We start from the raw sequence: 26656 nt of genomic DNA, 5'->3' as shown, positions 1-26656 counted from the left end.
TCTCAAAGTGCTACAGAGACAAAAATAAATTGTAGAACTTACAATAAAACATACAATAATACATTTCACATCAAGTGGTACAAAAATACAAATTAACAGCATCATAAGTGTTCAAGCATTCTCAGGACACAGTTAATGTTGAAAGAGCAAAGAAAACCAGTATCAACCAAAGTACACAAAACTTAGTTCCAAGACCTGAAAGCCTTTAAGTTTCATCATCCTCAGAAGATGTTCACAATTATTGTATGTATTTAAGAGGTCATTGGAATCAGTGTCACTGTTTTGTTTTTGTGATCTAATGAAGGTTATGATGGCGGCAGCAGTGATTCTGAGTCTGAGAGTCCAATCCCTGATGATCAGGAGGGTCAGTCACCGTCAATGCCAGACTTCTGGCTCATTGTTAACATCCATCAGGACAGAGTGAAGGTGTACTCTCATGCCAGGTCAGAATAACTGTCAATCATTGTCTGTAGCTTCTTTGTATAAATGTTTTCTTCTAGTTACTTGACTTCAGATCCTGATACCAGGTTCCCCCAGAAAACTAGCTAATCCCTGTGGTGGCTGCTCTAGGGGAGTACACCAGGGTACCACTGTGTTTTTATGAGAAGACATGTTGAAAGTTGTCAGCACATATGAAAATATGACTAGGTAACTATTTGTTATTGGAAGACATTATTGACAATACTTTGTCACCAGTCTTGACAGCAACTGCAATCTTAAGAACAGAAAAACTAAAAAATGCAATAAAAATAAATAGTAATCATTTGCATGCCAGTTAAATCCTAATGAAATAATTTGCCAGTTGATCTAAGAACAACCTTTGGTCAGACTTAAAAGTAAAATAAATTAATATTACATAAAGTAGACTATGATGAAAGTTTTGAAGGTACAAAGTCAGGTATTGATTCTAAGTTTTCTTGTGTCTTCCTAAATCCTCATGAGTAGTGCAATGGTTTGATTTCCTAGTTGGGATTGCTTATTTATCCAATAAATGCATTGCTATCACTGTTTCTGTGCATTTATCAGAAAACTATTCAAAGTAAAAAAACAAATGAAGCATGTTTATCCACTGGGGGAATCACTGCTGGTGGTTCTCTGGTTAAGAGGAAAATTTGAGGGATTTTCAACCCTCAAATTTAATCAATCAACAAAACATGATTCATATTTTCCTCTTCTAAAGAGGAGGTGTTTCTCTGTCATTGTCTAGGTTAATAATGGCATTTAAGCAGATATCTTTGTTGTGGAAAAAACTAAATGTTGGTTTTCATTTGCTATGGATATTTGAATTTCTTTGAATTAATTAGATTCTCTTTTTCCAGATCCTTGAGTGAAGAAAAAGAGATTGATGTGGAGCAGCTAGAAAGAAAAGTTGATGAACACCAGCTTCCTGAATTCTTAGAAGTGCATCAAACAGTGGTCAGGAGGATTGGTGAAGTTTGCAGGATTGTAAATCAGGTGGCTTTAGTTGTTACATCCTCATACTATTTTGGATTAGGATTTGTTGTACGTATTATCATTTTGATCAAATTCCACCATTTGATCAAAATGGTGGAATTTTGATCAAATGGTGATCAAAATTCCATTTGACCATCAAATGGAATTTTTGGTGATCAAAAATCACCAAAAATTGATTTTTGATCACTTTTATCCACCAGGTTGGTGGATAAAAGTCCAGAAAAACACTCCTGGAAGTTGTTGTTATTCAGCTATTAAAATTACTTGAATGCTTTTAGCAGATTGGTTTAATAGAATCCAACTCTTTTGGTATGTTTTAGCGCATGCTGCTCCAGGACCTGCATGATAGCCATGTATGTAACACACTGTTGGTGGCAGAAAGTGAGGAGGATATCTGGAAGAATGACTCTCTTTTCAGGCAACGGCAGAACACCAATGATGGTGAGTTGGAAGATAGCTTTTGTTTGTATCAGCCCTTACAGTTTCATTTGTGGCTCATTTAAAATATGACGTTCGTCTGACTTGACGAACTTATGTAAATCCCCTTTCAGTCATATAAAAACTAAAGGATATGTATTTTGTTCAAACCACTCAGACTACAACACAGAGGAGAGCTACCAGGCCAGAGATTACTTGGCAGCTACCATGCAATTTATCCCTGGGCATTTTGCATGTGACGTTGTGTGGAGTACAGTTATCCACATCCATCCACGCCTTAAGATGGGACCCAACATGGGGGTGTCCAGGGGTGAGTTGGAGATCTTTTTGTATTCTAAAGTGAACAAAATTGTGATGAATGGGGCGTGCTGTGGTGGCGCAGGGGGTTAGCATGCCCCACGTTTGGAGGCCTCAGTCCTCAACGCGGACATCGCTGGCTCGACTCCCGGTCCCGTCGACCTTTGCCGCATGTCTTCCCCCTCTCCTTGCCCTCTTTCCTGTCGGCCAACTGTCAAAAATACGAGCCATTACCGCCGCAAAAACTCTTCGGAGAGAAAATGATTTTAAAAAAAAATTGTGATGAACATGTATATGTTACAGTTTTACAGTTAGGTTGACTTACACAAATGAGTGGCATTTTGATTTTAGAGATGAAAGTAAACGAAAGTTACATATGTAACTGCACTTCTATCAATCCCAAATGAATGCCAGAAGATGGTGCTGAAAGCATTGAATGTACCCTTTGTGTATTCACCATTCGAGTAGTAATATTATCAGACTCACACCTGTGACGCATCTGATGATTACTCAGAACATATATAGCCTGTTGCCATCCAAGGCTCTGTTCCTTCAGAATCTCTAGCTTCCTGTAGCTTTGGTTTGGCAGATGGCATCCACATTCAAATGGGGCAAATGGTAGGATCCTAGGTTAGGGTCTCTATACACCATAGGTTAAGGTGCAATGGAGAACCCAGCATAGGGTCTCCATAGCACAACGCTGGTCTAACTATCTTATAGTGGCAGTGTATGCCTCTATTGTGCTCAGTGGGCACAAAAACCGACTAATTCCTATCCATTCCTGATGTAAGTTGAAACCATGCTAATCTCAAAGTATTGTTACAATGTCTTTTCATAAATCCTCTCGTTGGTCCAGTGTTTTGACTTCTTAGTTATCTGGGTTAGATCTCCAATCTGTGACTTCTGGTACAGGAGTCAGTGGTGGTACTCTCCTCTCCATTAAATCTGAGGTTGTGTTTTCAGTCAGCACTTCTGAAGCATGTGTTGACTCCAGTGTCGTCTTAGTTGCTGTAGCTGCACCAACTAAGACTGTGACTGCAGAATATAGCTTAGTTGCTGTCTTAGTTGCTGTGGCTGCAGAATATATAAACAGTTCTCTAACAGTCCATCTGTGACAAATCCTTGTTCATACACTGGGGTGGTGTTTCAGTTTCCCATCAAAACTGAAATATTAATTTTCATTTGGAAACCAGTGTTTCATGATCGATGAGGTAGGTTGGCCTTAACTAATTCTCCTTTTCCCCGTGAAAATTTCTGACACGCATCCGATGTCCTAGCAGCAGGTGTCGTAATTTTACAGCCCTCTTGTCATGGTAAGTCTTGTGTGTTTTGTTTTTCTTCCACAGCTTTCTCTAAACTTGTCTTGAGCCGGGTAAATCTAGTTCTCAACTGATACTTCAAAAACAGCTCCCCTGGTATGATCTGCAGACCTACAATACTCTGTCATGCAGTACTTGCATGCCATAAGTCACTTGTGATCAACGTATAAACTTCCCATCGAAGAGTTATGTATGAAATTTCCATACACGTAATATAATAAAAATTTCAATTTGTACGTAGTCACACTGTTATTTTAGTGTATGAAATTCTAAAACTATGAGTTTTTCTTCCCCATATTCCATTATGTGGGATATGACTACCCCTACACCACAGGGAGATGCATCACATTCTAGCTGAAATGGTTTTGTTGCATCGTAGTATACCACAACCTTGTTTGTAGAAGCAGTTTTTTGTCAAAAATGTCTTCACATTCAGACATCCACTTTCCACAGATTCTCTTCCTTCAGTAAATTGTACCTAGGTTGTAACAGCATGGACAGATTTCTTATGTCAGATGCTCCTCTCTGGAGCCTGCTGTGATAAGGATGTCGTCCAAAAAGTATGTCATGGGAACTAGTCCTTATAGGATCTAGTCCATGACACATGGTATTGTGACTATTCCCCGCAGATCTTATTGGACTTGTCTGCTTTTGGAACAATGATGATTGATGCTCACTCACTCCGGTCTGTTTTGAATACAATACCCATTGCTCCCAGCCTGTCCAGCTCTTTTTCTACTGGTTTTCTGATGGCATAAGGTACTGCCTTCTTAAAGATGGGCTAACTCTTTGATTTCACCCTAGTGGTGGCTTTATACTCCCTGATGGTGCCGGGCCTCTCCTCAAACACTGCCTTATGTTTTTTCCAACACAGCCTGCTGCTTAACATAAGCTGCATTTTGATTTCACCTCACTGAGAATATTTCTCTCCAGTTCATCTTGAATGTGTCTAGACTGCCTTTTCTTTTAAAACCATAAGACAAAACTTCACTATTTGTTGTTTATGTGTGGCATTCACCATTACGTCTCCCAGAGTGGGAATTTTTTTGTTGGTAAAAGTGAACAGATTTACATCATGTTTCTGCGGAGGAAGATGAGACAGAAACTTTTGATGCATTATCTCTGAGATCAGTGTTGCCTGGGCACCTATGTCCAGCGATATTTCTACCTTTTTACTTTCTGTTTCAAATACAATGTGAATGCCACGTCCTTTGTTGGCAGTGTTGCACTGTTCACACCCCCAGCTCATTGTTGCCATTTTCATCTTCAACATTTAGTGTTTTTCTGCACATATTGTGTCTTTTTATTTCTACATGCTATGTGTCCATGTTTTGAACAGAAATGACATTTTTTATTTCAAAATGTGCATGTCTGTGCAGTGTGATTCCCCTTACACAGTAATGGGGTTGGCTCCTGGCATTTGTGTGGCATCATTTTTCTGTGAGATATGAAAACCCTTCTGCTAATCAATTACTGCTGATTTAAATGTCCATTGTTTTTTTTATTTTCCCTTGATATATTTACATTTCCAGCTTCTTTGAACTTTCCAGAAAATTCTTGTGCGTTACTTTGAGGCAGTTTCCATCACAAATCTGGTCTCACAGGCTTCTTGAAATGTCAGATCTTATTTAGACAAAAGTCTGTTTTGCACATCATCAGGTCACTCAGAAGCAGTCATGGAGAGCCTCGTTAAGATGTCTGCCAAACTCAATGCATTGAGTGTTGTTTTAAAGACAAAATATAATCTGCCATTGACTCACCATAATTTTTGTTCCTTTTTTGAAACACATTTGTGATGGATTTAAGCTTATTTGGCTTATAATGATCTCTTAGTGTCTTACTGGTAAATGAATGTGATTGGTTTATCAGGGCTCAACAAGTTTTTTAAAAGTCTGTATGGATTTGCGTTTTACAGCAAGTAAAACACTGAACTATTGTTAATCTGGCACATCATTTGCAATCATCCATAGTTTCAATTTTTTCAAGTAAGATTCAAAATCATGTTGTCCCTTTCTGAACTCTAGTATTTCTCCAATTTGAAATTTGCCATGGCTGTGAGTACTCCCGTCCACTTTTCACTTTTTGTTGAGAAGTTCTGAGATTTACTTTTCTCACTCTGTTTCTTCCAGAGATGATTGTACAATAAAGTCATCCCATCCTCATTACCACTGTAATATATTTGGGTTCTTGTCTAATACTTTACAGTGAAGCTGCCAGCCTTATCATGCACTGGGGAAAGTGTATTTTGATTGCATATGTGAATGCCAAGCTGACTGGCACAGGGCATTCTGGGTGAATACAACCAAAACAAATGCACTTGTCTACTGCCAGAAGGAGAAATGTCTTGTGGTCTATTGCCAACAACAAAAGAGAGATCCTTCTATTTACTCAGCAACACGTGACCTGGCATATTACGAAGAAAACATTTAGGTAGCCCTGTGGTAGATGATGGCTCTGCATTAGAAATAATCATGTTTCTGTGATCATTTGGAATTCCACTTCCTGCATCAGAAATGTTACCTGAAGGTTGTAACTATTTTCTCACAAAATTTGTTCTTTGGTTTTCACTACATTGTCAGAATTCATGTGTGTTGTGGAAAAAACGCTGTCAGGTGAAATCACTCAATCAGGTTTATTCATATATTGTGGACAATACAGAGCGCTTGTAGGACAGTCAATAATGAAGCAGGTCTGGATGAAAAGCTCCCCCAGGCGGAGACAACACAATGGTTTTATACCAAGGATAAGGAATTCAAAACAAGGGACGAGTCAGTCTGATTCTGATGCAGCTGTTGAAAACAACTCCCAGCCTTGTACATGTAACCCAAATAGTTCTTTTGGTGAGAGTTCACAAGCATTTTGTATAACATGATCATCAGATGTTAACTTGTAGTAATTTTCCACCACAATGTGTTTTGTTTTTTAAGCTCTAAACACATATCTTTGTTCCTCTATTTCAGCAATCCAGGCCCTTCGCTCTGTGCTGAACTCCTTCTCTGTAGTTAATAGAAAGAACATGTTTGTCTACCAGGAGCGCACAACTAAATCAGTCTTCTACCTCAGGTGAATTTTGTGATTTTACAGTATTTCCCACTGCATTTTTTGTGTCACAAATGACGACAAAGGACAAAAATAACATTCGCATCTAAGATGAGTCACATCTTAGATGCGAATGTTATTTTTGTTTACCTGTTAAGAGGATATCACTTTGTAGAATGATTGAAGGATGACTGTCTTGAGATGTCAGGCAACTGCAGCTGCACTGGAACTATTAAAGCAGTTTCCTTCATTAACGCTGGGGGCAGTTCTGTGCAGAGCTCCAAGATGATTACTCTGGGCAATCTGAAGGCCTCTCATCATTAATAATTCCCAGCAAATCAATATGGTCTACCTTTGAATCTATTGACAATATCCTGCAGCAGAGCCAAAGCTGACATCACTGCTACATATATAGCACATATATATGTATATACTTGTACATTAAAACGTTTTCAAACTAGGATTGTTGACTTCTTTTAAAAAGGATGGAATATAAGAACTAAAATATACTCCCACCCCTACGCACTCCCAAAGAAACCTCTTATGGTCAGCACTTCTTATTTAAATGAATTAGAGATTTAAAACTCTGTAACCCCTGTTGTGGGAGTAATATACATATCTCTTTGGTGTCAAAGAGATAGAGGCATGTTTACATTTAGGCAGTAATGTCTTTGAGAAAACCAAAAAAGAACATTTATTCCATATGGTTCTGGAGATACTACCTTTAGCTTCTGCATGTGGCAGATGTTTAATGTGATTATTATAGATTTTAAACTATGAACTAAAATTCTAATAAAAACTGCTGCCAGTTAATGATGAAAACTTATATTTGGCTTGCATTTTTCTCCATAGACTGTGTGAAACCTCACTAAAAGGCAAGTACTCAGACCTGGATGGAAACCTTTATCCAACTCGCTCAATGGGGCTCATTAGAAGTCAAGAACCTTTATATCCTGAAGACCTAACGGTAAGAAAACATATAGTACTTTAGTATCTTTATTATGATCATTTCAAAATTGCTCATTTTGGTTTTGCATACTGTTTTTATCTAAATTATAACACAGATAATCTTATATCTAAAGATTTATTCAGGAGAAATCTAATTCAAATTTCTTTCACAATGTTCCTTAAGACAACATTGTGAAAAATATATTTTTGGAAAAAAACTGTCTCAGTTTGCCCTTCGACAGACTGGCAACCTGACCAGGGTGGTGTACCCCGCCTCTCGCCCGAAACGTTCATTGGAGATAGGCACCAGCACCCCGCCTGACCCCACTAGGGACAAGGGTGTTAAAGGATGGATGGATAGATGGATGGATGTGTCTCAGTTAATGGAAGTTTAAATCCTGTGTGGATTTTATTTACTTTTGTATGAATGTCTATTCGTCTCTCAAAGTTAAATAATTTATAGCTGTCATCTTTGTAATAGATCACCAAGACTAACCTCAAACCACACCACCTCATATTATATCACTATAACTGCACCATACACCGCAAATTATCGCTATAAATATTTCCTACCTGATATCACACCTTCTACATCCCAGTGCTCTATCACCATCTCGATAGCATGAAAGCAGTTTTCCACTTCATTAATTGCTCATAAGAGAACTGTGATGGTTGGATACTGTTGTATTCAGGGATATAAAAACAAAGGCTAGTTTTTGTTGCATCCCATGAAGCAAACTTTGCTAGTGAGGACCAAGTTTCAACAAGTGTGGCTGGCTAATATTCAGAGGAAACGAATAAGTAATCCAGTTCAGGATGGCTCACATTTGCTCACATCACTTTATTAGTGGAAAGGACATTTTGAAAAGTCAAAGTAAAATATCTGACAATTCTGTCAGGTGCTGACTACAGCCAAGGACACTGCCCTCTATTGTCATTGCCATTTGCTATGTATTTCTCAGCAGCCAAACGAAGACCTACTTTATTGTTTTCATTTTTAAAAATGGTTTTCATGGCTTCTTTTTCAATCCTTCTGGCTTTGGTTCTAAAAGCAGGAATCATTATTGAATAATATTTTAGTTTGTTTCAGTTTCAAAAATGTTTTGTATTTTTTTCTGGGTGCAAACAAATATTTTCTTGAGCTTTTTGTTTGGTTTCTTGTCAAATATATGCATTGTTGTATTGCATACATGTGTGTGTCACATGGTTTCTACTACACCTGCATTAAATTAAAATCACAATTGCAATATGGATGTGTGAAATATTGGAATCACAAGGTATTCATATCACAAGGTATTCATATTTGGTATCCAAGTGACAGGCATTTACGCTCTGCATATCTATATGTAATTTGGCAAGTACTGGGAATTTGTCTTTTTTTAGTTTATGTTCATCTGATATTTTTGAATATTTAACCAGAAAAAAGGAAAAATGACAACAATAGGACAAAATATGCAGCACATATGTAGAAAACAAAGCAGGAGGCATGTACATAAATGGCTATGGCGCAGTGACAATGGCTGACTGACTCAAGCTGTGAACCTTTGTTGATTGCAACCCCCTCTGCTCGATTGCAAATTCTTTTCTGGTAGCTCTCGAAAAAGAAAACATTGCCTGGCAACAGCTCAGCCAATAGAATGAAAGTGATACTGGATGCTTTTGTTTCCGTCTAGCGGGTGTACCTGAGCGGCTACCGTCGATTGTAGCAACTTGCGAAACCCAGTGGATGTAGGGAGAAACACTGATTTCTGCTCCTGAACGCGAACAGCTACTTAGGCAGGAGTTTGTATAACCTGGTTGAATTTCTCTTTTGTTATAATTACTCAAAATGTCTTTTTTTTTGGTTATTTGTACGGGTTCCTACCTGACTGAAAATCTCTGTTATTGTTTTAACTGTGTTACTTCTTGTTTCTTCTTCTGTGGTATTCTCTTTAAAATGGTTGCGTCCCTTAGACCCTCGCCTTTTGTCATGTTGTCCTGCTGCAGAGGACTTGGAACGGGCAGCCTGTAACACGGCCCTTTCTATTTGTAGTTTTTGTCAGAATAAACCAAGGAACCATCCTTTTGAAGGTGTACCACGACCTGATCATTTAAAGCCAGCACAACGCAGATCGGATCCGGTTACATTTGTTCACCCAACCAAAGAAAATGGTTCCACAGAACCAATGGTGTTAGAACTTCGTCACAACGTGATATCCAGCCATCCGTCCGTCCGTCCATACACCCATGCATACATGCTCACATACATAATGATATATAGATAACCATTCACAGAAAACGTATATATCTATAAATCCATCAGGGATTGCTTGAATTGCAGGTTGCTACAATCGATACACCCACTGGCAGGAAACAAACACACCCAGTATAACACTTTCATTCTATTGGATGAGAGGTTGAGGCGGCTGTACTTTTCTGTTCCAAGCGTGAGCAGAAAATGATTCACAAACGAGCAGAGAGCAATGCAAGCAGAGAGTTGATTCAAGCAGAGACAAGGTTTGAGAAAGCACAGTGAATATTTGAAAGAGAGCAGAAGTTTCAAGCCTAACAAGTTCTGAGAAGACATAAAATCCTGCTTTCATACTGAAAATGTGTACTCCTGAATAATGGCAGAAAAATCCCCCCCTTACTTTTATCCTCTTTTTTTTTAATGCGTTATAAATTAGATTTATATATTTTATTTTGGGAAATTTCTCTATTTACTCTGGTTCGACGAGGAAATGGAAATTAACTCGCTATCGAACAACAATTAAATACTTTCCTGAACTAATCCAGATACTTGTTCTTGTACTTTTTTAAAATCACATTTGAATAAGGCAGTTTTCTATTTGTTGCATCTTCTTTTAGGGCTCCAGATCTTCTTTGGAAGGCTCTCGGCCTGTAGGACAAGTAGACAAACACATCCTGCTTCTGGTGCATGGAGTGGGAAATGCAGGTATAATGTTGTAAATGATAAGATTGGTGCTGAGGTGGTCCACCATGTTTTACATTAAAAGATGTTAATCAGACAGAAAATACACAAATATTCCTGAATGTATTCCTGAATATGTTACGGGAATACATTACCAGTGAAACACTATTTAAATTCACAACTAGTCTTAAAAGCTACAAATCAAAAAATACAATTAAAATGAATACCACTTATTTGCTTTTCTATTTGATCCAAATGAAGTCAGAGGTTCCATAAGGCCCTCCGAGGCTTCATGAGCCCATAAATGCTAATATTTTAACACAGATCACATGTACATAAATGTAACATTTTTTATTGAGATGATCAGTGCTTTTAAATTTGTTTGAATGGTTTCAATACACATAAATGAAAAGATTTTCAATTGTTTAACATTTAAATGTAAGAATTTACAGAGCTGGCAAGATTTTATCGAAGTTCAAAGAACAATATTCATAGTTGTTTTGTTACCAAAGCAACAATCTGAGTTTAATTTTTGAGTTTGAGCTGTTTGTTCACAAATACAAACTAATAAACTACAATTATAACTTACTGATTTTTATGTTGACCAATTAAGTAAACTATTCCCCCTCTTCCAGATTTCACTAAATCTAACACAGAAGCTGATAGAGGTGCAGATTATATTAACAGCATGAGGGGCCCTTAAGTCAAATTCTGTCCAAGCGACTGACCCTGCATGATGAGTTTAATACACTGGACTGTGCAACAGATGTGCGCAACAAACGGGAGATTTAATTTAATGCTGCTAATGTGGCTTTTGTGTTTGTTGAGTTTTCAATAAGTGCCACAAAAACTGTTTTGGTTGCCCAACATTAAGGGACGAGTTTTTCAGATTTCCACACGGCTGCACACATTAACTCTGTCTGACTTGGTAAACAAAGCATTTGATACAGTGTGATGCATCATGTAACCAGAAAAATACTAAAAACAATAAAATACTATTAAACCAGTGTGATGTGTGACTAAGAGGCGAGCGTGAAAGCTGTGGGTGCAGTGAGTTTTAAACTCTTACCTTTAGTGTTCTCCAAAGAAACATGATTCCTCACGGGGTTGATATTAATATCCATGTAGATCAGCCTGTCCAGTTGGAAGGGAGTGAACTAAGGCGTGTGCGACGCACGCCGAGGTAAACTTCAGCGGTGTTAGTTCTCACCTTTAAATGCATCCTCTATAGAATAGAATAGAATTCAACTTTATTGTCATTGCACTGTCACATGTACAAGCAACGAAATGAAACCTATCTTTTAGGAATAAATCTGCTCCGCTACTGAAATGCTCAGAGCAACAGAGAAACTTGGAATCTGGCTTTATAAAAAAAAAAAATATAAAATCCTGGCTTAGCCTGGTGGGGGGCCTAAGTAAAGGATGAAGGGCCACCATGGTGGATATTACACTGGGGGAAACCCTGGAAGGTAGCGATTGTGTAAAGGATTCCATTGTTTCATCAGTCAATTTTGGAGCCACTTGTCAACTGTGAGGTCTAAAGATTTATATGGCTGTATGTTTTCAATTGTAATTCATTCTTTTATCTCTTGTGTAGGTCCAGAAATCACAGATGAGCTGGTCAAAGTGCTTCGGAAGCGCCTGGATGAAACCACATTGGATATTATAACAGTTATGCTTGTTAGGAACTGCAAGCTGACTCCTGCTGATGTGGAGGTAGTCTGGCTTTTCTGTGTACTAGTATTTCTATTATACAAAAAACATTTCACATTATTTCAAATTCAATGTCTGTTTTGCAAAGAGGTAATCAAATAATAAATTAAATATTTCCAAATGTTGTCTGGTTAGTTTATCCAGCCAACAGGATCTCCTCCCACTGGAATTATGACCTTCAATCTTCCAACATATTGCCTTCCCTGGCTGCCCACACTGGCTCACTACCTGAGACAGAATCTGCTTATCTTCCTGCATATACCGAAGTACACTGACAGCATTACTGTACACCATTTCAAGGTACACTGCACCATATAAAATTATGAGTCCTAATTCCTGTCTTATTTTGTGGACTGTCCATGACAGAAAAAACAAAGAGCATGAAGGTTAGAAGATTAGTAAGGAGAGGGAATATGACTTTTCAATGCAAAAAAAGTGAATCCTCGAGATGAATAAAGAGGTTATGTTGCTGCACTGCACATCTTTTTTAACAAGTCATATTTTTCAAAATTTAATGTACTGGGCAAAAATAGGAAATTGTTATAAAAATTTACAGTGCAAATGACAAATGCCTGTCTTAAAAAACAATTTAATCTACACTCACTGGCCACTTTATTAGGTGCACCTGTCCAAATCCAGAATTAGCCAATCACATGGCAGCAACTCCATGTCTAAATAGGTACGTAGTCATGGCCAAGACGATCTGCTGCAGTTCAAACCAAGCATCAGAATGGAGAAGAAAGGTGATTTAAGTGACTTTGAACGTGACATGATTGTTGGTGTGTTGGTGGTATTTCAATGGTCTGGATAAGAGAAAATATCCATTAAGCAGCAGTTCTGATTCCATTGGCATCAAATGCCTTGTTGATGCCAGAGGTCAGAGGACAATGGCCAGACTGGTTCAGACATGTAGCACAAGGGTGCTCAAAGTTGGTCCTCAAGGGCTGACATCCTGCATGGTTTAGTTCTCTCTCCGGTTTAACACACCTGGATCCAATGATGGCTCATTAAAAGAACACTGACATGCTGAAAAGGTTGTTACTACCACCAGGGAGAGAAGTAAAATATGCAGAATGTCAGCCTTTGAGGACCGACTTTGGACAACCCCATTGTAGAACCTTGAGGCGGATGGGCTACAGCAGCAGAAGACCATACCAGGTGCCACTCCTGTCAGCTAAGAGCAGCAAACTGAGGCCACAGTTTGCACAGGCTCACCAAAATTGGGCAACAGAAGATTGGAAAATGTTGTCTGGTCTGATGAGTCTCAATTTCTGCTGCAACATTCGAATGGTAGAGTCAGAGTTTGGTGTCAACAAGATAAAAGCATGGATCCATCCTGCAGTTCAGGCATCAGCCTGAACTGCAGTGGTGTGGGGATATTTTCTGGGCACACTTTGGGCCCATTAGTACCAATTGAGCACCGTGTCAGTGCCACAGCCTACTTGAGTATTGTTGCTGACCATGTCCATAAAGGGATGGTTTTCTATGTCCACCCCTTTATGACCATCTCGATGGCTGCTTCCAGCAGGATAACGTGCCATGTCATAAACCATGAATCGTCTCAGACTGGTTTCTTGAACACAACAATGAGTTCACTGAACTCAAATGGCCTCAACAGCCAATAGAGACCTTTGGGATGTGATGGAATGGGAGATTCACATGTGCAGCTGACAAAATCTGCAGCAACTGCTGGATGTTGATCATGTCAATATGGACCAGACTCTGTGAGGAATGTTTCCAGTACCTTGTAGAATCTATGCCACAAAGGATTAAGGTACCTAATAAAGTGGTCGGTGAGTGTATGTAGTTCTACTAAGAATCCGTTTTGGGATTGAGCAATTAACTCAGAAATCTGAGTACTTGCATAAATATCTATAAGCTGTCATTTTGTTAGAAAGGCGTTTTTGGGTGAAGCTTGAAGGTTGTAATGTTTTTTTTCTTTTTTCTGTTTTTAGCATTACTTTCATTTGAGCCCTGACTTGGGTGACTCTGATATCTACCTCTACAATAAGCCTGGAGGGCAGGGAACAGGGGGCAAAGGTAACAACATTCTAAGTCTTAACTTACAGTATCATTGTAAGTTAGTTATTGTCTTTCTCTGTAATATCCAAAGTCTAAAAAACTTTCGATAATAAAAACTAAAATGCAGTACATTTTATTCTATTCTTATATTCCATCAACAATCCAGTACTATTCCTGGAATATGTTTTTTCTGTGCATACATTATACATCTTTATTAATAAAGGAATTAATGATGCCATTTTTCTGTCTTGCCTTTCAGGCATTGCCTGCATTGCTCTTTCATTTGTAGATGCTCAAGGTTGCCCCTTTAGAGTTGCAGGTAATGACTGTTCCTCTATTCTAAAATATGGACCCTGCTCCATCCCTCTTCATCCAGAACATTTTGAGAAGCTGACAACTGTGATTAAAGCAGAAGCCATCAACATAAACCAAAGTTCAGGTAAAAGACAAACAGATTGTCTTATGGTAGGATAGAGTTCTGGGACGTCGTTTTTTTTTATTCCCAAACTTTATTTGGTTTTTAACAAATTGTACAGTCATATGACTCTGATTACATTGTACATGTAAACAACTTTCTTTATAATAAAGAGGTATGAACTAGACAAGCAACCTCTATTCACATTGAGGTAACATAAATTCAGAGCGACCAAGCACTCTGGTGGTCATCAGGTATTCATAGAAGTGTAGTTGTAGTAACTTTCATTCTATTTCATCCATACTGACCAAGGCGGTGCTTCAAGCACTGGATGACTTATGTCAACAAAGTCATGATTAATTTGCAATATCCAAGGGACAACCACTACACCACTCACCCTAATCGCCTTGGCGATCAAATCCACAACCCAGAGTGCAAGTCGCTGCTTAGAAAGTGCCTGACAGTTCTGTGAGCCTGCATATCACACAAAAAGCCTATTCATCTTTCGGAAAAATGCTGTGGCATTGATGTATGCCTCAAGAGCACAAACAGGCTACTCCATCCGGAGTCAAACCGGGCAAGATGGAGCAGCTGGGTACTGCCTGCTGCCAATGACACCTCAGGATTCCACTGGCAGCAGGGCCTAGCTCAGCTATCGAGGGCTCAGCAAAGTGTGTGTGTAAGTCTCCCACACGCTTTGCAAAAACCATCGCCAAAAGGAACTCCGTCTTACGTAAGAGCCAGGGAAAGGTCCCATGCCGGTGCCACTGGGTAGTTGGGTGGTGCAAATGCTGAGCACCTCTGCAAAACAGCACAAAATCCTTGTCTCGAACCACTGCACAACCATTCAGCCCAACATGCCAACAGGAAATAGCAGCCACATACACTTTCAAGGTAAACAGACCATTTCTGATCCAGTAATGCCTGCAGGAAGGTTAGTATGTCAGAGACTGAACACTGTACCGTGTCCTGCTCTTTATCACAGCACCAGGTCGCATAATCGGCTCACGTGGATGGCCCCAATGCATTAGCCATTATAGGATGGCCCCTCCAGTCCTACAATTTCTAAACTAAGTCATCATTGGCCAGAAGGGGGCACTAACAGAACCCTGTGCCCCTCTTGACTCCTGACTCTGTCTTAAGTGAGAACTGAAGTTTCAGTCTATGAACCCTCAGTTCGTAGACTGAAAAAGTAGATTGAATGATGGAAAGGCATTAAGGGGGGCCTGGGGCTAGCGCATTGTGACCCACAGGGCAGGTGTCATCCAATGAGAACCAAAGGGGATAGTGAACTGCATCAGTTAAGGCAACAAGGTACATGTTCGCCCTGCCAAAGACCTTGCAGATGCACTCCACCACCTCTGGGTGAAGCTTAAACTCTCCTGGAAGTGGCTTCTGATGGGACAGAAAATCCGCTGGTATGTTCTGGGGCTGTCCAGGTCAGAAGTTATTGAGACAAGCACAACGGTTTCCTTGATCTGTTTCCCCCCTAGTGGTGGATGTGAAAAACCACAGTGGTGTCATCTGACCTCACCAGCGTGTGCTTGCCCTGCAAGCACAGAAGAAAACTCTGAAGAGCCAGAACCATAGCCTGTAATTCCAGGATATTGATGTACTCCCTACTCTGCCACTGGGACTATGTCACCTGTGCCAATTGACCCTGCCATGATGCATTCGTAAACACAACTTTCCATCAACATGGAACAGAACAGAGCGGGACTGCTGTCGTCATGTACAACCTCATGCTCCACTGGGACAGAGACAGAAGACACTGAGGCCCCACTCAAAGTCTTCTGAGACGATGAATGTTCCATGTGGGGTCCAGACTCAAGCTGTTGAGTCTATAAATCGTAGGCCTTTCAATGAAGGTCATCAGTAAATGGCACTGAGACCGTGGACAATGGGCATTGGGCTGCAAAGCCTCATCAGGCAGGATAAGCAATGGCTGGTTCCACAGCTGATATCTGCCTCAAGCCAACCCTGGGTGCCTCCTGGGTGGCTGCAAGGGCCCTGCCATCCATTATCAGACATGAAAATGCCTTAGTGTCTGACCAGCAGACTTGTACTTCCCGTATACACTCCGCAGAGGGAGGAACCACAAAAGTAGCCTCTGATCTACTGTGCTTAAAGAAGGCACTAGAAGCTCCAGACTGTTCCAGAGGAACAGACTCCCCTGTATTCTCCTGGGAGGCAATGGAGTCAGACCCAGAGGCCCGGAGCCTAGCTTTGGAAGGTACTCACAGAAATGGGTCCTAGAGGCCTCCACTGAAATAGCATCATTATCATTGACTGATGCTTCATCATGCTCAGAAGGGAGAACCATGCTGTGACCTCCTTCAGCCTGAAAGGACTGGAGGAGGCCCTTCATATCTTGTGGACAATCTCCGTGCATTGGTCCATCTGGCTCACTCTACCAGCATCGAATGTGTAGCCACTTTAGGCTATTTGCACATTGCCTGTCTCGGCAGCAACGGGTTGTGTGGCACAACATCCGCCCTGGTAGAGTGCTCCAGCCTGACTGACAAGGGCATGACGATACACTTCGTGCAAGCGTTATCCGACAGCACCCTGAGATGTTCCACACAGAGACGAGAGGGACAGAAGTCATGCCAGTTATCACGCTGAATACAGACAGGTCGAGCAGCATAAATTATCCAGCATCATTCTGCTGAAAAGCATGATGAGCATGCCAACAACCAGAAATCGCCACTGGTGACTCCGTTGTAGGAAAACCCCATAGAGGCTACGGACTCAGCTTAAGCAGAAACCAGCCACCAGCGAGTCCGATAAATAACTAAAGATGAACTCAGTGTGAGGAGAAACACCACTGAATCAAATGAGCCACAACAAGCAATGTGGCAAAGTAAAGTGAACAGTAAACTACTGCTGTAGAAAAGAAAAACAAAGCTTACCAGTCGTTGCAGCAGCGACCACAGGTTTGGCAAAGTTAATAAAAGAACTTGTGTAGCTCCTGGAGGGCGAGACTTACCCGCAGCTCTGACCAAACTCGGTCACAGTTTGTTGATGGTAGCATCAACAAGGAGCTTGGAGAACAGTGGTACATACAGAAGCAACCAGCTTCACACAAACACACCTGTACTCAACACACCTCTGTGCGAGCAGAACAAAAGGGATTGAGCGCCATGTGTCTGTCATGTTCCACACTGAGAACACCAATAGGTCACAGATGACTTTGTTGTCATTCGCACTTGACTTGTGCTTGTGCAAGAATGATCATTCAGTGCTTGAAGCATCACCTCTGACAATAAGTAAGAATGAAATAGAACCACCAGCTTTTCAAATAACGCATGTCGGTGTTGCCATTTCCACTGAGTTAGTTATGTACATATGCAACAAGAAAAGAGAAATAAGAAGGGAAATGCAGAGCACCTCCAGGATATATGAATAAATAGATGGATAAAAAAGAAAAGTAAACTGTTGGATCTATTACCTAACACTCGCTGGACATTAATAAGGACACAGGGAGACGGTTAAATGTTCTCATGCAATCTTCCAATTGAACGAAGAACTCTGCCCAGAGACTTCCCGTTATCTCTGTCTCCGGACCAGTTCTAACGTGCTTCTCTGCAACTGCATATTTTATTGCATTGAGGCGTAGCTTAATTACAAACATTTGCATAGAAGGAGTGGCAAACACAATACACATTCTCAACGTACTGTCTTTGTGTCTCCTGACATTACAGTTGTTTGTTGTCTCTCTGGACCATATAACTAGAGTTTCTCGGGACATCTACCCTTTGATCCACTCTCCTGCTAGGTGTCAACTCTTTCCCCCTGGTTGGCATCTGTGGTTCCCTTGTCCGCCTGTCAGGGCAATTGTGTCTGCAGGCATCCTGCTCCATTCCCAGGATTCTCTGGTTCAGTTCCCATCCCCCTCTGGGGTCGTAAAGTTCTTTTTTTTTTCAGTTTCCGAGACTCTGGGTTGTATGCAAATGACCCATTCTTCCTACCAGACTAACTGTCACCCTGGCCATCCGCCTCAATGTGACAAACTCATTGCTTCCTTCAAAGATAAAAGAAACACAGATCCCAGGGCAAACAAAGGTTTTTCAAGCCTTATAGTCTCCTATATATAAAAACCTAACATAAACAAATGTTAATTGTAACATATCTGCGAGGAGGAAGTTAGTTTGTCTTGTAAGCAGTTATAGTGGATTCCAAGTGAGCTATTCAGAACAGCCACGGAATGTCATCCTAATTATCTGAAGTTTAAGAAAATAGAGAATATCTCTAAGCCAGTGCAAAAACAAAGGGGGTAGTGTTGTTTTCCATTCTAACCCTTGCAATGATGGTCATAAAAGCTAGAGCACTTCCCTGAGATGGAGTCAAGGGGGGCCTTACAGAAAAAAACAAACAAACAAAGCACTCAGGAGATCCAGGTCAATTTTCCTCCCAACCAAATTTGACATAGCATAAAAAAATCTCCATCCAATAGGTATTGAGCCAGGGGCATAGCCAAAACATATTGGTGATATTTGCAGGGGACTCATCTGATAAGTTACCCCCAAAATTCTGCTCCCAAAGACTCCTAATCAAGCTTTAAGATCTCAAACACATACAGGTGATTAAATGATGTAGAATCGAGATAGAGCCTTTTAGCCTAGTAGTGGACAAATGCAGGGAGTCCAGGTCAGAGTCCGCCTGCAGATGGGGGAATTGAGTGGATCTGCAAATCTGTAGATATCTAAAAAAGTGATACAATGGAAGAGCAAATCTATCTGATAGTTGTGCAAAAGTGGCAAAGACATTGTCAAGAAATACGTTGTTAAAGGTCCGTATGCCAAGATTAAACCAAGTTGTAAAGGTTTTGTCCACAGGGGAGGGAGTAAAGATATGATTTGCTGCAATAGGTGTTTAAGGAGATTAAGCCTGTAGGTCAAATTGATGCTGGAATTGTATCCAGATCTTGAGAAGTTTTAAATATTTTATTTTTTTGTATATGCAATGGTGAAAGATTGAATTCATGAATACAAGAGGACATGAGAGACACAGGTTTTACAGAACTTGTCTACATAACTAACCCGGTGTGGGGCAGGGAGGCTCCACAATTAAGCCAGGCTTTAAAATCTCTAATAGCCCAATAGTAGTACCTGAAATTGGGTAAGACCATCCACCCAAGTGATTAAAGTCATTGTTAGTATTACCCAGACAGCCTCTGAGTCTTCCCTTTCCAAAGAAAGTCATAAATAAGACCATCTAACTGCTTAAAGAAGGAATTACTAAGGATGACTGGAACAAAGTTGGCAAGTGTTAAAGAAGGAGTGTGTATTTTGGATAAATCCAATCTGGTCTGGGTGAATTATAATGGGTAGGACCACTTCAAGATGCTTAGCAACAACTTTGGACAGCAGTTTAAAATCTACATTTAAAAGGGTTATGAGGTGTTAGGACGAATAAGAAAGACAATCTTTATCTTTTTTCATAAGTAGAGAGGTGATGGCCTGACCAAGAGTCTGGGGCAAAATCTCCAAGGCAAAGTCTTCATTGCACACATTTAATAACAACAGTGACAGTTTATCCCAAAATCTTTTGTAGAACTTTGAGGGACAGCTGCCAGGGCCTCCCTGGAGAGACTACATTGCTGCAGTAAGTTCCAATAGGTCAGTACAGTGAGCTGTTCAATTGTAGGAATATCCAAATTAGCAAATAATTTGTCAAGTTCTGTAACTGATGGTGTAAATTTAAATTAATGATTTATAAAATTTCTCAAAAGTTAGGTTGATTTGAAGTGGGTCCATTGTCATGCCTGTGTCTGTTTGAACCTGAGGAACTTGCCTTGATGCCGATGTCTGTTGACGTTGATGTGCCAGAAATTTGCTGGCTTTATCACCATGTTCAAAAAATTGTGCACTTGATTGTAGCATGGCTTCTGCAGTATGGTGGGTCATGAGTACATCAAATTCAGACTGCAATATTAGGCGCTTTTTGTAAACATTTGGGGAACTAAAGGTTGCATACATACTATCAAGCTGTGAGATTTTCTGCTTAAGTTTAAACAATTTATCATTTCTTAATTTTTTCTCATAATGAATATAAGAGTTAAAGCCCTGCCTATTGTTAAGTAGTGAGTTGTTAGATCTGGCAAACGGGAGGATGCCTCATCATACATTTGGGTGTACAAATGCTAGCTAGCCCTACAGATTGACCCTGAACTGTCTCAGTAACAATGACGTACCTGCCATTTTGGTCTGAGATAATTTGATCAGAAAGAAAAGGGACTGACTTATGTAGAACTATGGTTGTATCTCTGGCCTTCCAGAGAAAGAAGAATGGAAGACTTGGCCCACCCAAGCCCTCCTCAATTTCAAATGCTTCAGATTCTTTTTAGATGAGTTTCTTGTAAAAAAAAAAAAAAAAAAATCCTCCTTGCCAGTGAAGGTGTAGCATGTTGCTGCATTTGAGCCCTTTACAATTAAAGCTGACAAACTGGAGATCCTTCCTATCTAAGATGAAGACATAATGAAATGTTAATCAACTTAAAAATATACCAAGCAATTTGAACCTTTGGTTGAAAATGAAGCAGGTGGGAAAGAAAGCATGAAACAGTTGGAGGTGCTGTAACATAAAAAACACAACAAATATGAAGAACATAGGAAACTGAAAAAATTGAAAAAGCCTCCCCCCAAATGAAATATGCAAAGCCCAACACACAAAAAAGAGAAAAAACCCATATCCTGGGTTTCTGCTAAATAAAAAGCAGATCCCTCCTTGTAGAATGTAACTAGTGATAAGATGCATCTTTATACCACAGAGAACCTATTGAAAAAAAGCTAAATTAAATACATGAAAAATAAATAAAACATAAATTAATAAAATAAAAGATGATTAAAAACAGAAGAAAGAAATGAAAGTGTTAAAAAAATAAATCAATGGTAATAAAAAAAAAAACATAAATGAATGGAAAGTAGAAGTGATTAAAGAGTTACCATGTCTTGAAAAAAGTAAGAATGGCTACCCCTCTTCTAACATTTGAAAGACACAGTAGCATTAGGTAGAACCTCTGGGGATACAGCACCAGCCCTAGAAACATTATCAAGTCCATTTTTAAACAGAGACCAGGGCCACCACATTTTTCAGATGCTTCCCTACAAAGTCACACACCTGTACTCAACACACCTCAGTTATTAAAGCCCAGGACCCCGCTCCGTTTGGCAAAGTTATCTGTAATGCGACTGGGTAGAAAAGGGCAAACTTAACACCAGGGTGGGAATGGAGCACTTTCTTGACTTTAGTAAAGGCAGCCCGCTTTTTTGCGACAGCAGTGGAAAAATGTAGATAATTTTCCCATTCCCTGTTTTAAAAGCTTTACTGCACTTAGCTCCATGTTAACTGGCATAAACATCAAAATATACTGAGATTTTAGTTTAAGAATGATCAAAAATAAAATTACAAGACTTACAAATATATATAAAATTTAACATGACATTGTTCCAACTTCAAATTCTCACACTTCATGAACAAAGAATAGTTTCTCTGCCATTAACTTTGACTGGACTCACTTTACTCTCATGCTCTGAGCTACTTTATGAATCAACAAGCAACATGCACTGAATATTATTCAACAAAAGCAAAATAAAACTCCTAATACCTAGAGTTATTAAGACGGTCTTCTAATCACCTAGCCCCGCAGGACTTCCCCAGTGTGGGTTGGCAGCCTGCCAATCTAACTCCTGAGTGTTAGAACTCTCAACTATTAGCAAAATGGTGCATAGAAACGTAACACAATGGTATCTACTGGTCAAATAAGAGGTTTAGGTCTTAGTTGTGTATTACCCTGTGGAAGAATAAAACAGGATTTAGCAATGTCAACCGAATCACTGCTTTTAGCATCCAGCTTGCGTCTGAGTCAAACTGGAAAGTCCGCTCCAAAACCAACCCAGAAGCAACTCCTCCCAAACAAAGGTTCTGCTTCGCAACTACTGCTCTCTTTTTAACCTCAGGAAAGCATTAAAGGCAGCCAGATTAATATGCTGAACTGCAAACAACAGATAATTTGTTGTTTGTAAAATAAAAATAGAATAAATTGTATCTGAAAAGTGTGAAGTGCACAATTCAGAGACTGAGATCTTGACAAAAGTCAGGGAGCAAAAACAATCTTTAATATGTCTGCAGTCGGAGAGCATTAGGCAAAAATCAAAATCTGCTCAAACGAACTCAGTTACATAGTTGCTTTATTCACCTCTGTCTCAGCTAACAGAGGCAGAGATTTAATCTTCAAGGACCAAACAAAGAAAAACAAACAGACGGAACAGTTCAACCTCATACGCTCATTCACTATCATGTCTACGGGATGCAAAAACTAAACACTATCTTCGTGTGGGGAAGGCCACGGGAAAAACAGCAAGTTCCCAGACGAACAGTCTGGGAAACTTCAGCAAACACATCTTGTTCACCCCTCTGCTGCTGCACCGAAAACATCTCGACTGTGATACAATTACATGTATGTGATACATGAAAGACCACTATATGGGGGCGCAGCGGTTAGCACGTCCCACGTTTGGAGCCCTCAGTCCTTGACATGGACGTCGCGACCTTTGCCGCATGTCATCCCCCCTCTCCTCGCCCTCCCTCCCGTCTGCCTACTGTCAAAAATACAAGCCACTCGCACCACAAAAACTCTTCAGAGAAAAAAAAGAAGAAAAAACAATAACAAAACTGTTAACACTGTATGATGCAAATAAAACATTTTCTCTTCAAAGAAAAATTATTAAACAAACAAAATAATGTGGAGACATTTTTAGGTGCACCACACAAAGCAAGGACATAACATGGCAACATAGTCACTGAACCGGGTTCGAATACAAGTCATTTACTGTCTTCTGTCTGATTTCTTTCAGCAACCCAACTAACCGTGCGCTTTGATATTTGGGAACAAGGGAACATCAGCCCCTTACAGCTGAGTGATAAACTGCAAGGGGCTCTGCGCCATGCACTTTGTGATGCCATCATGGAACTTAGTGTCTTGCGAAATCCTCTTTGTCTTGGTGACACAGCAAGCTCTGATAGAGGTCAGAGAGAAGGAACTAAAGGTAACACTGTCTTGAAAAATATTAACATTTTTCTAAAAGCCTACCACAAAATTGAAATCCTGCAAACTTTTCTGTAGTGTGTAAAAGAATCACAAATGCTGAGATTCCCTGACTTTTCAAAGCGGCATCACAAATTAATATAACACCTTTGCATTTTACAGCTTGCAGAAAGGAATAAATGTAGCTTTCCAGGTTTATTGTGGAAAAACCTTGGGTATTGGTTTGTAGTATTAGCAAATGTCCACAAACTTTTGTTTGACTTTGTATTATTGTGAAATCTGTTTTCAGGACAAGGGACATCTTTGTCTGAGGTGAAAGAAAAGAAGGATAGCCCCAGGCAACGGAGTGGCTCACGGATCTTTAAAAGCGGGCCTTCTCCAATCACCTTAATCCATTCAGCAGGTGTCAACCCGCTGATGGGGACCAGCACACCAGAATCTAGTACTCCTACTAATAAAATCTCACGCCGGAGCTTTTGGGATATTCTGGTCAGTTTGTCAAACATCAAAGACTTTTATTACAGAGCTGTTCTTTCAATAATTATATGCATTCTTCACTATAAATTTATTTAATTAGTGCTTTCGGGTTGGAAAGTACGATACTAATTTGTGTAGTCTGTCTGTAAACAGAGCTAATCTTTTTCTTACATAAGAGTAAACCCGACTCAGCAGAGCTTGGGAGCCCCAAAACAACTGATGACATTGTTCAAGAAAAGGGAGAAGAGGGCAAAGCAGCACGGAGAAGACACAAGACGGAGAACGTAAAACAGCAGTGGTGTCAGGAGAGAGCTGTGGCTGTGGAGCTTGAGCAAGCTCAAAGGTGGTGTGGCTGAAACTTCTGATAAGTTCTTCATGTCATATATTTTAGGCTCCAGCCTTTAGGGCCCACAAAGTAAAGCTTTTGCAAAACAAAAATTTTGCCAAGGGAAAGTTAAACCACAGGGTTAGGGTGACAGTTCTGTCTTTACTTCCACAGCAAAAAAGCTAGTTAATAGCGGCTTCAAAATACTTCTGGAATTAGCTCTGTGCTGTGCCAACTGGATATCTGGTGGTGGGATGTGAAGGTACTTTTGGTGCAAAGGTATTTGTGTCATGTAACTGAGAAGTTGAAGTTGCATAGAAAGATCCTATCGGAGTTTTGTGAATGTCATTTTTTTCAGTCTTTCACAAATATAAAATAGCAGCTTCACTTCTTCAAATTCTTAACCATCAGGTACAAATTTATGCTTTAAAAAAAATTACCCTTACATTTCACCCAAATGATCTCAAACAACAAAGCAACAATGCTTTGTTGTTTTTAAAACAAGTCCACAAAAAAGTCATTGCTGCTTCCTGAACAATATGGCTGAAATAAATTGGGTTGCAGTTCTTTATTGGAACCAGCTCCCTTTTCTTCATCACCCCATCTAGCTTCTTCTGGCAAAACCATAGATAAATCACTCAAATCTTCACTGAAATGTCTGTTTCCTCCCCTTCTGTGTACCCAGCCATAGCTGTTAGTTTTGATTTTCCATTATTATTTAACTAAACATTTGCCTCAGTTACTAAAGATGAAAATTTAGACACTTGAATTCCGTGGTAAAATAACAATCTGTGAAAAATTTTCATCATTGAAAGCTTTTATGCACACAGAATGAAATGTTTTATCGTGTCACAGACTCTTTCAGTAGTGGTAAATAAACTATTTTAATTCTTAGTTACTTTGGAAACATCTAATACAGTTTAAATCAAATGTTTACTTACTGTAAATAACAGAAAAAAGTTTCTGTGACATAAATATTTTAGTTAAAATTGTTCAAATTCTAAAGCTTACATTAATTTGCAAGTCATGGTATTTTGTTGAATTGTTTTTTCTATGACCTGGCTAAGTTGTTTTGGGAGTTCTTTTACAAACTTCTCACAGTAGTATGTTAAACGTTTTCCCCGTTCCTTTTGACAAAAACTATGTTTGAAGAGGTTGCCTTGAAATTCATCCACAAATCAAAAGTTTACAAAGCCACATGACATCATCATGTGGGCTTTCCCAGTTCATATATAGATATATTGGTCTTCGTGTATTTAAACTTCTGACTTTGAAAAAATAAAACAGATTTAATGTCAGACAGTGAGAAAAGAAAATCTTTGTTTTATTAAAAACAGTACATGTAACTACTTGGTCCAATTAAAATTGGACCACGTAGTTTAGCTCATGAGCTTGATTCATGAGCTGAATCATGTGTAACAATGCTAAATACAATGCATTAATCCTGCGTTAACTCACATTCTTTTAATGCCATTAATTGTTTTAAATGCACAATAAATTACACAAGTTTCTGTACGCTTTGGAGCTGTTCTATGCGGAACAGCTATTCTGTGTTGCATGTTCATGCGGAAGCTTGAACATAATTTCCTTCTCGGTTCCAGCTATTTATCCCTGGGACTAATATCCCGTTTCTTACAAAAGTGATTTCTGAAAACAACTTCACTCTCCGCCTCCCTCCTACATGACACTGCGGCGCTCAGAGCATAGGAAGATCCCTGAAATTATTTTACTGTTGTTGACACAACAGAAACCTAGTCTTAGTGAGATTAAAAAATGTTATTGTTTGACTAGCCTTGTGGAAACCTTAAAAATATATTTTTTAATTAAGCAAGGTCTTTTTCTGTTTGTTTAGGAGGCAGGTGTCTCAATTAGAGGAGGGAGATGCAGGCACTTTAAACCCTGTCTACCAAGATACTTGCCAGTCATGGATCATTTTTATGGCTAGACTTGGTGAGTTTCTGTCTGTGTGCTGGCACCAAATCAAAAGAAATTTCAGATATGTATGTGACAATGACAGGTTTTCTCTTCAATGATCTATCACAGCTCTTTCTGCTTCTCTCTCTTTTAAAAAAAAATGCATGACAACTGCTGGTGAAAAGGCTGCCCCTCCATCCAACATTGCACAACTGAAATTGCATCCAACTTCCTGCTGCCTTCCATTTTGACAGAGATCGTCAATTTGGTCAGTTCTTTGGCCAGTGATACAACGGTGAAATCATTCGAAAGGATGAGGTCAGTAGTTTCCTCC

General features: G+C 39.6%; 1 protein-coding gene across 5 annotated transcripts in view; it reads left to right on the top strand.

The window, feature by feature from the left end:
• Positions 1 to 26656, top strand: part of szt2 (SZT2 subunit of KICSTOR complex) — a 122596-nt gene that overhangs the window by 64389 nt on the left and 31551 nt on the right. For all 5 annotated transcript variants that reach the window (XM_055024132.1, XM_055024130.1, XM_055024131.1 and 2 more), the window contains exons 40-55: positions 305 to 443; positions 1320 to 1455; positions 1776 to 1896; positions 2051 to 2203; positions 6470 to 6572; positions 7401 to 7515; positions 10344 to 10431; positions 12005 to 12123; positions 12256 to 12420; positions 14076 to 14160; positions 14402 to 14581; positions 23416 to 23607; positions 23896 to 24095; positions 24260 to 24426; positions 26261 to 26358; positions 26508 to 26640. In XM_055024132.1, the coding sequence (XP_054880107.1) occupies positions 305 to 443; positions 1320 to 1455; positions 1776 to 1896; positions 2051 to 2203; positions 6470 to 6572; positions 7401 to 7515; positions 10344 to 10431; positions 12005 to 12123; positions 12256 to 12420; positions 14076 to 14160; positions 14402 to 14581; positions 23416 to 23607; positions 23896 to 24095; positions 24260 to 24426; positions 26261 to 26358; positions 26508 to 26640 (2194 nt within the window). The remainder of the gene's footprint in view (positions 1 to 304; positions 444 to 1319; positions 1456 to 1775; positions 1897 to 2050; positions 2204 to 6469; positions 6573 to 7400; positions 7516 to 10343; positions 10432 to 12004; positions 12124 to 12255; positions 12421 to 14075; positions 14161 to 14401; positions 14582 to 23415; positions 23608 to 23895; positions 24096 to 24259; positions 24427 to 26260; positions 26359 to 26507; positions 26641 to 26656) is intronic.

Source organism: Poeciliopsis prolifica, unplaced genomic scaffold (assembly GCF_027474105.1).
Source record: "Poeciliopsis prolifica strain line A6 unplaced genomic scaffold, Auburn_PproV2 SCAFFOLD115, whole genome shotgun sequence".
In the NCBI taxonomy this organism is placed as follows: Eukaryota; Metazoa; Chordata; class Actinopteri; order Cyprinodontiformes; family Poeciliidae; genus Poeciliopsis; species Poeciliopsis prolifica.
Note: the sequence above shows the minus strand (reverse complement) of the source record. Positions and strands in the feature narration are given on the sequence as shown.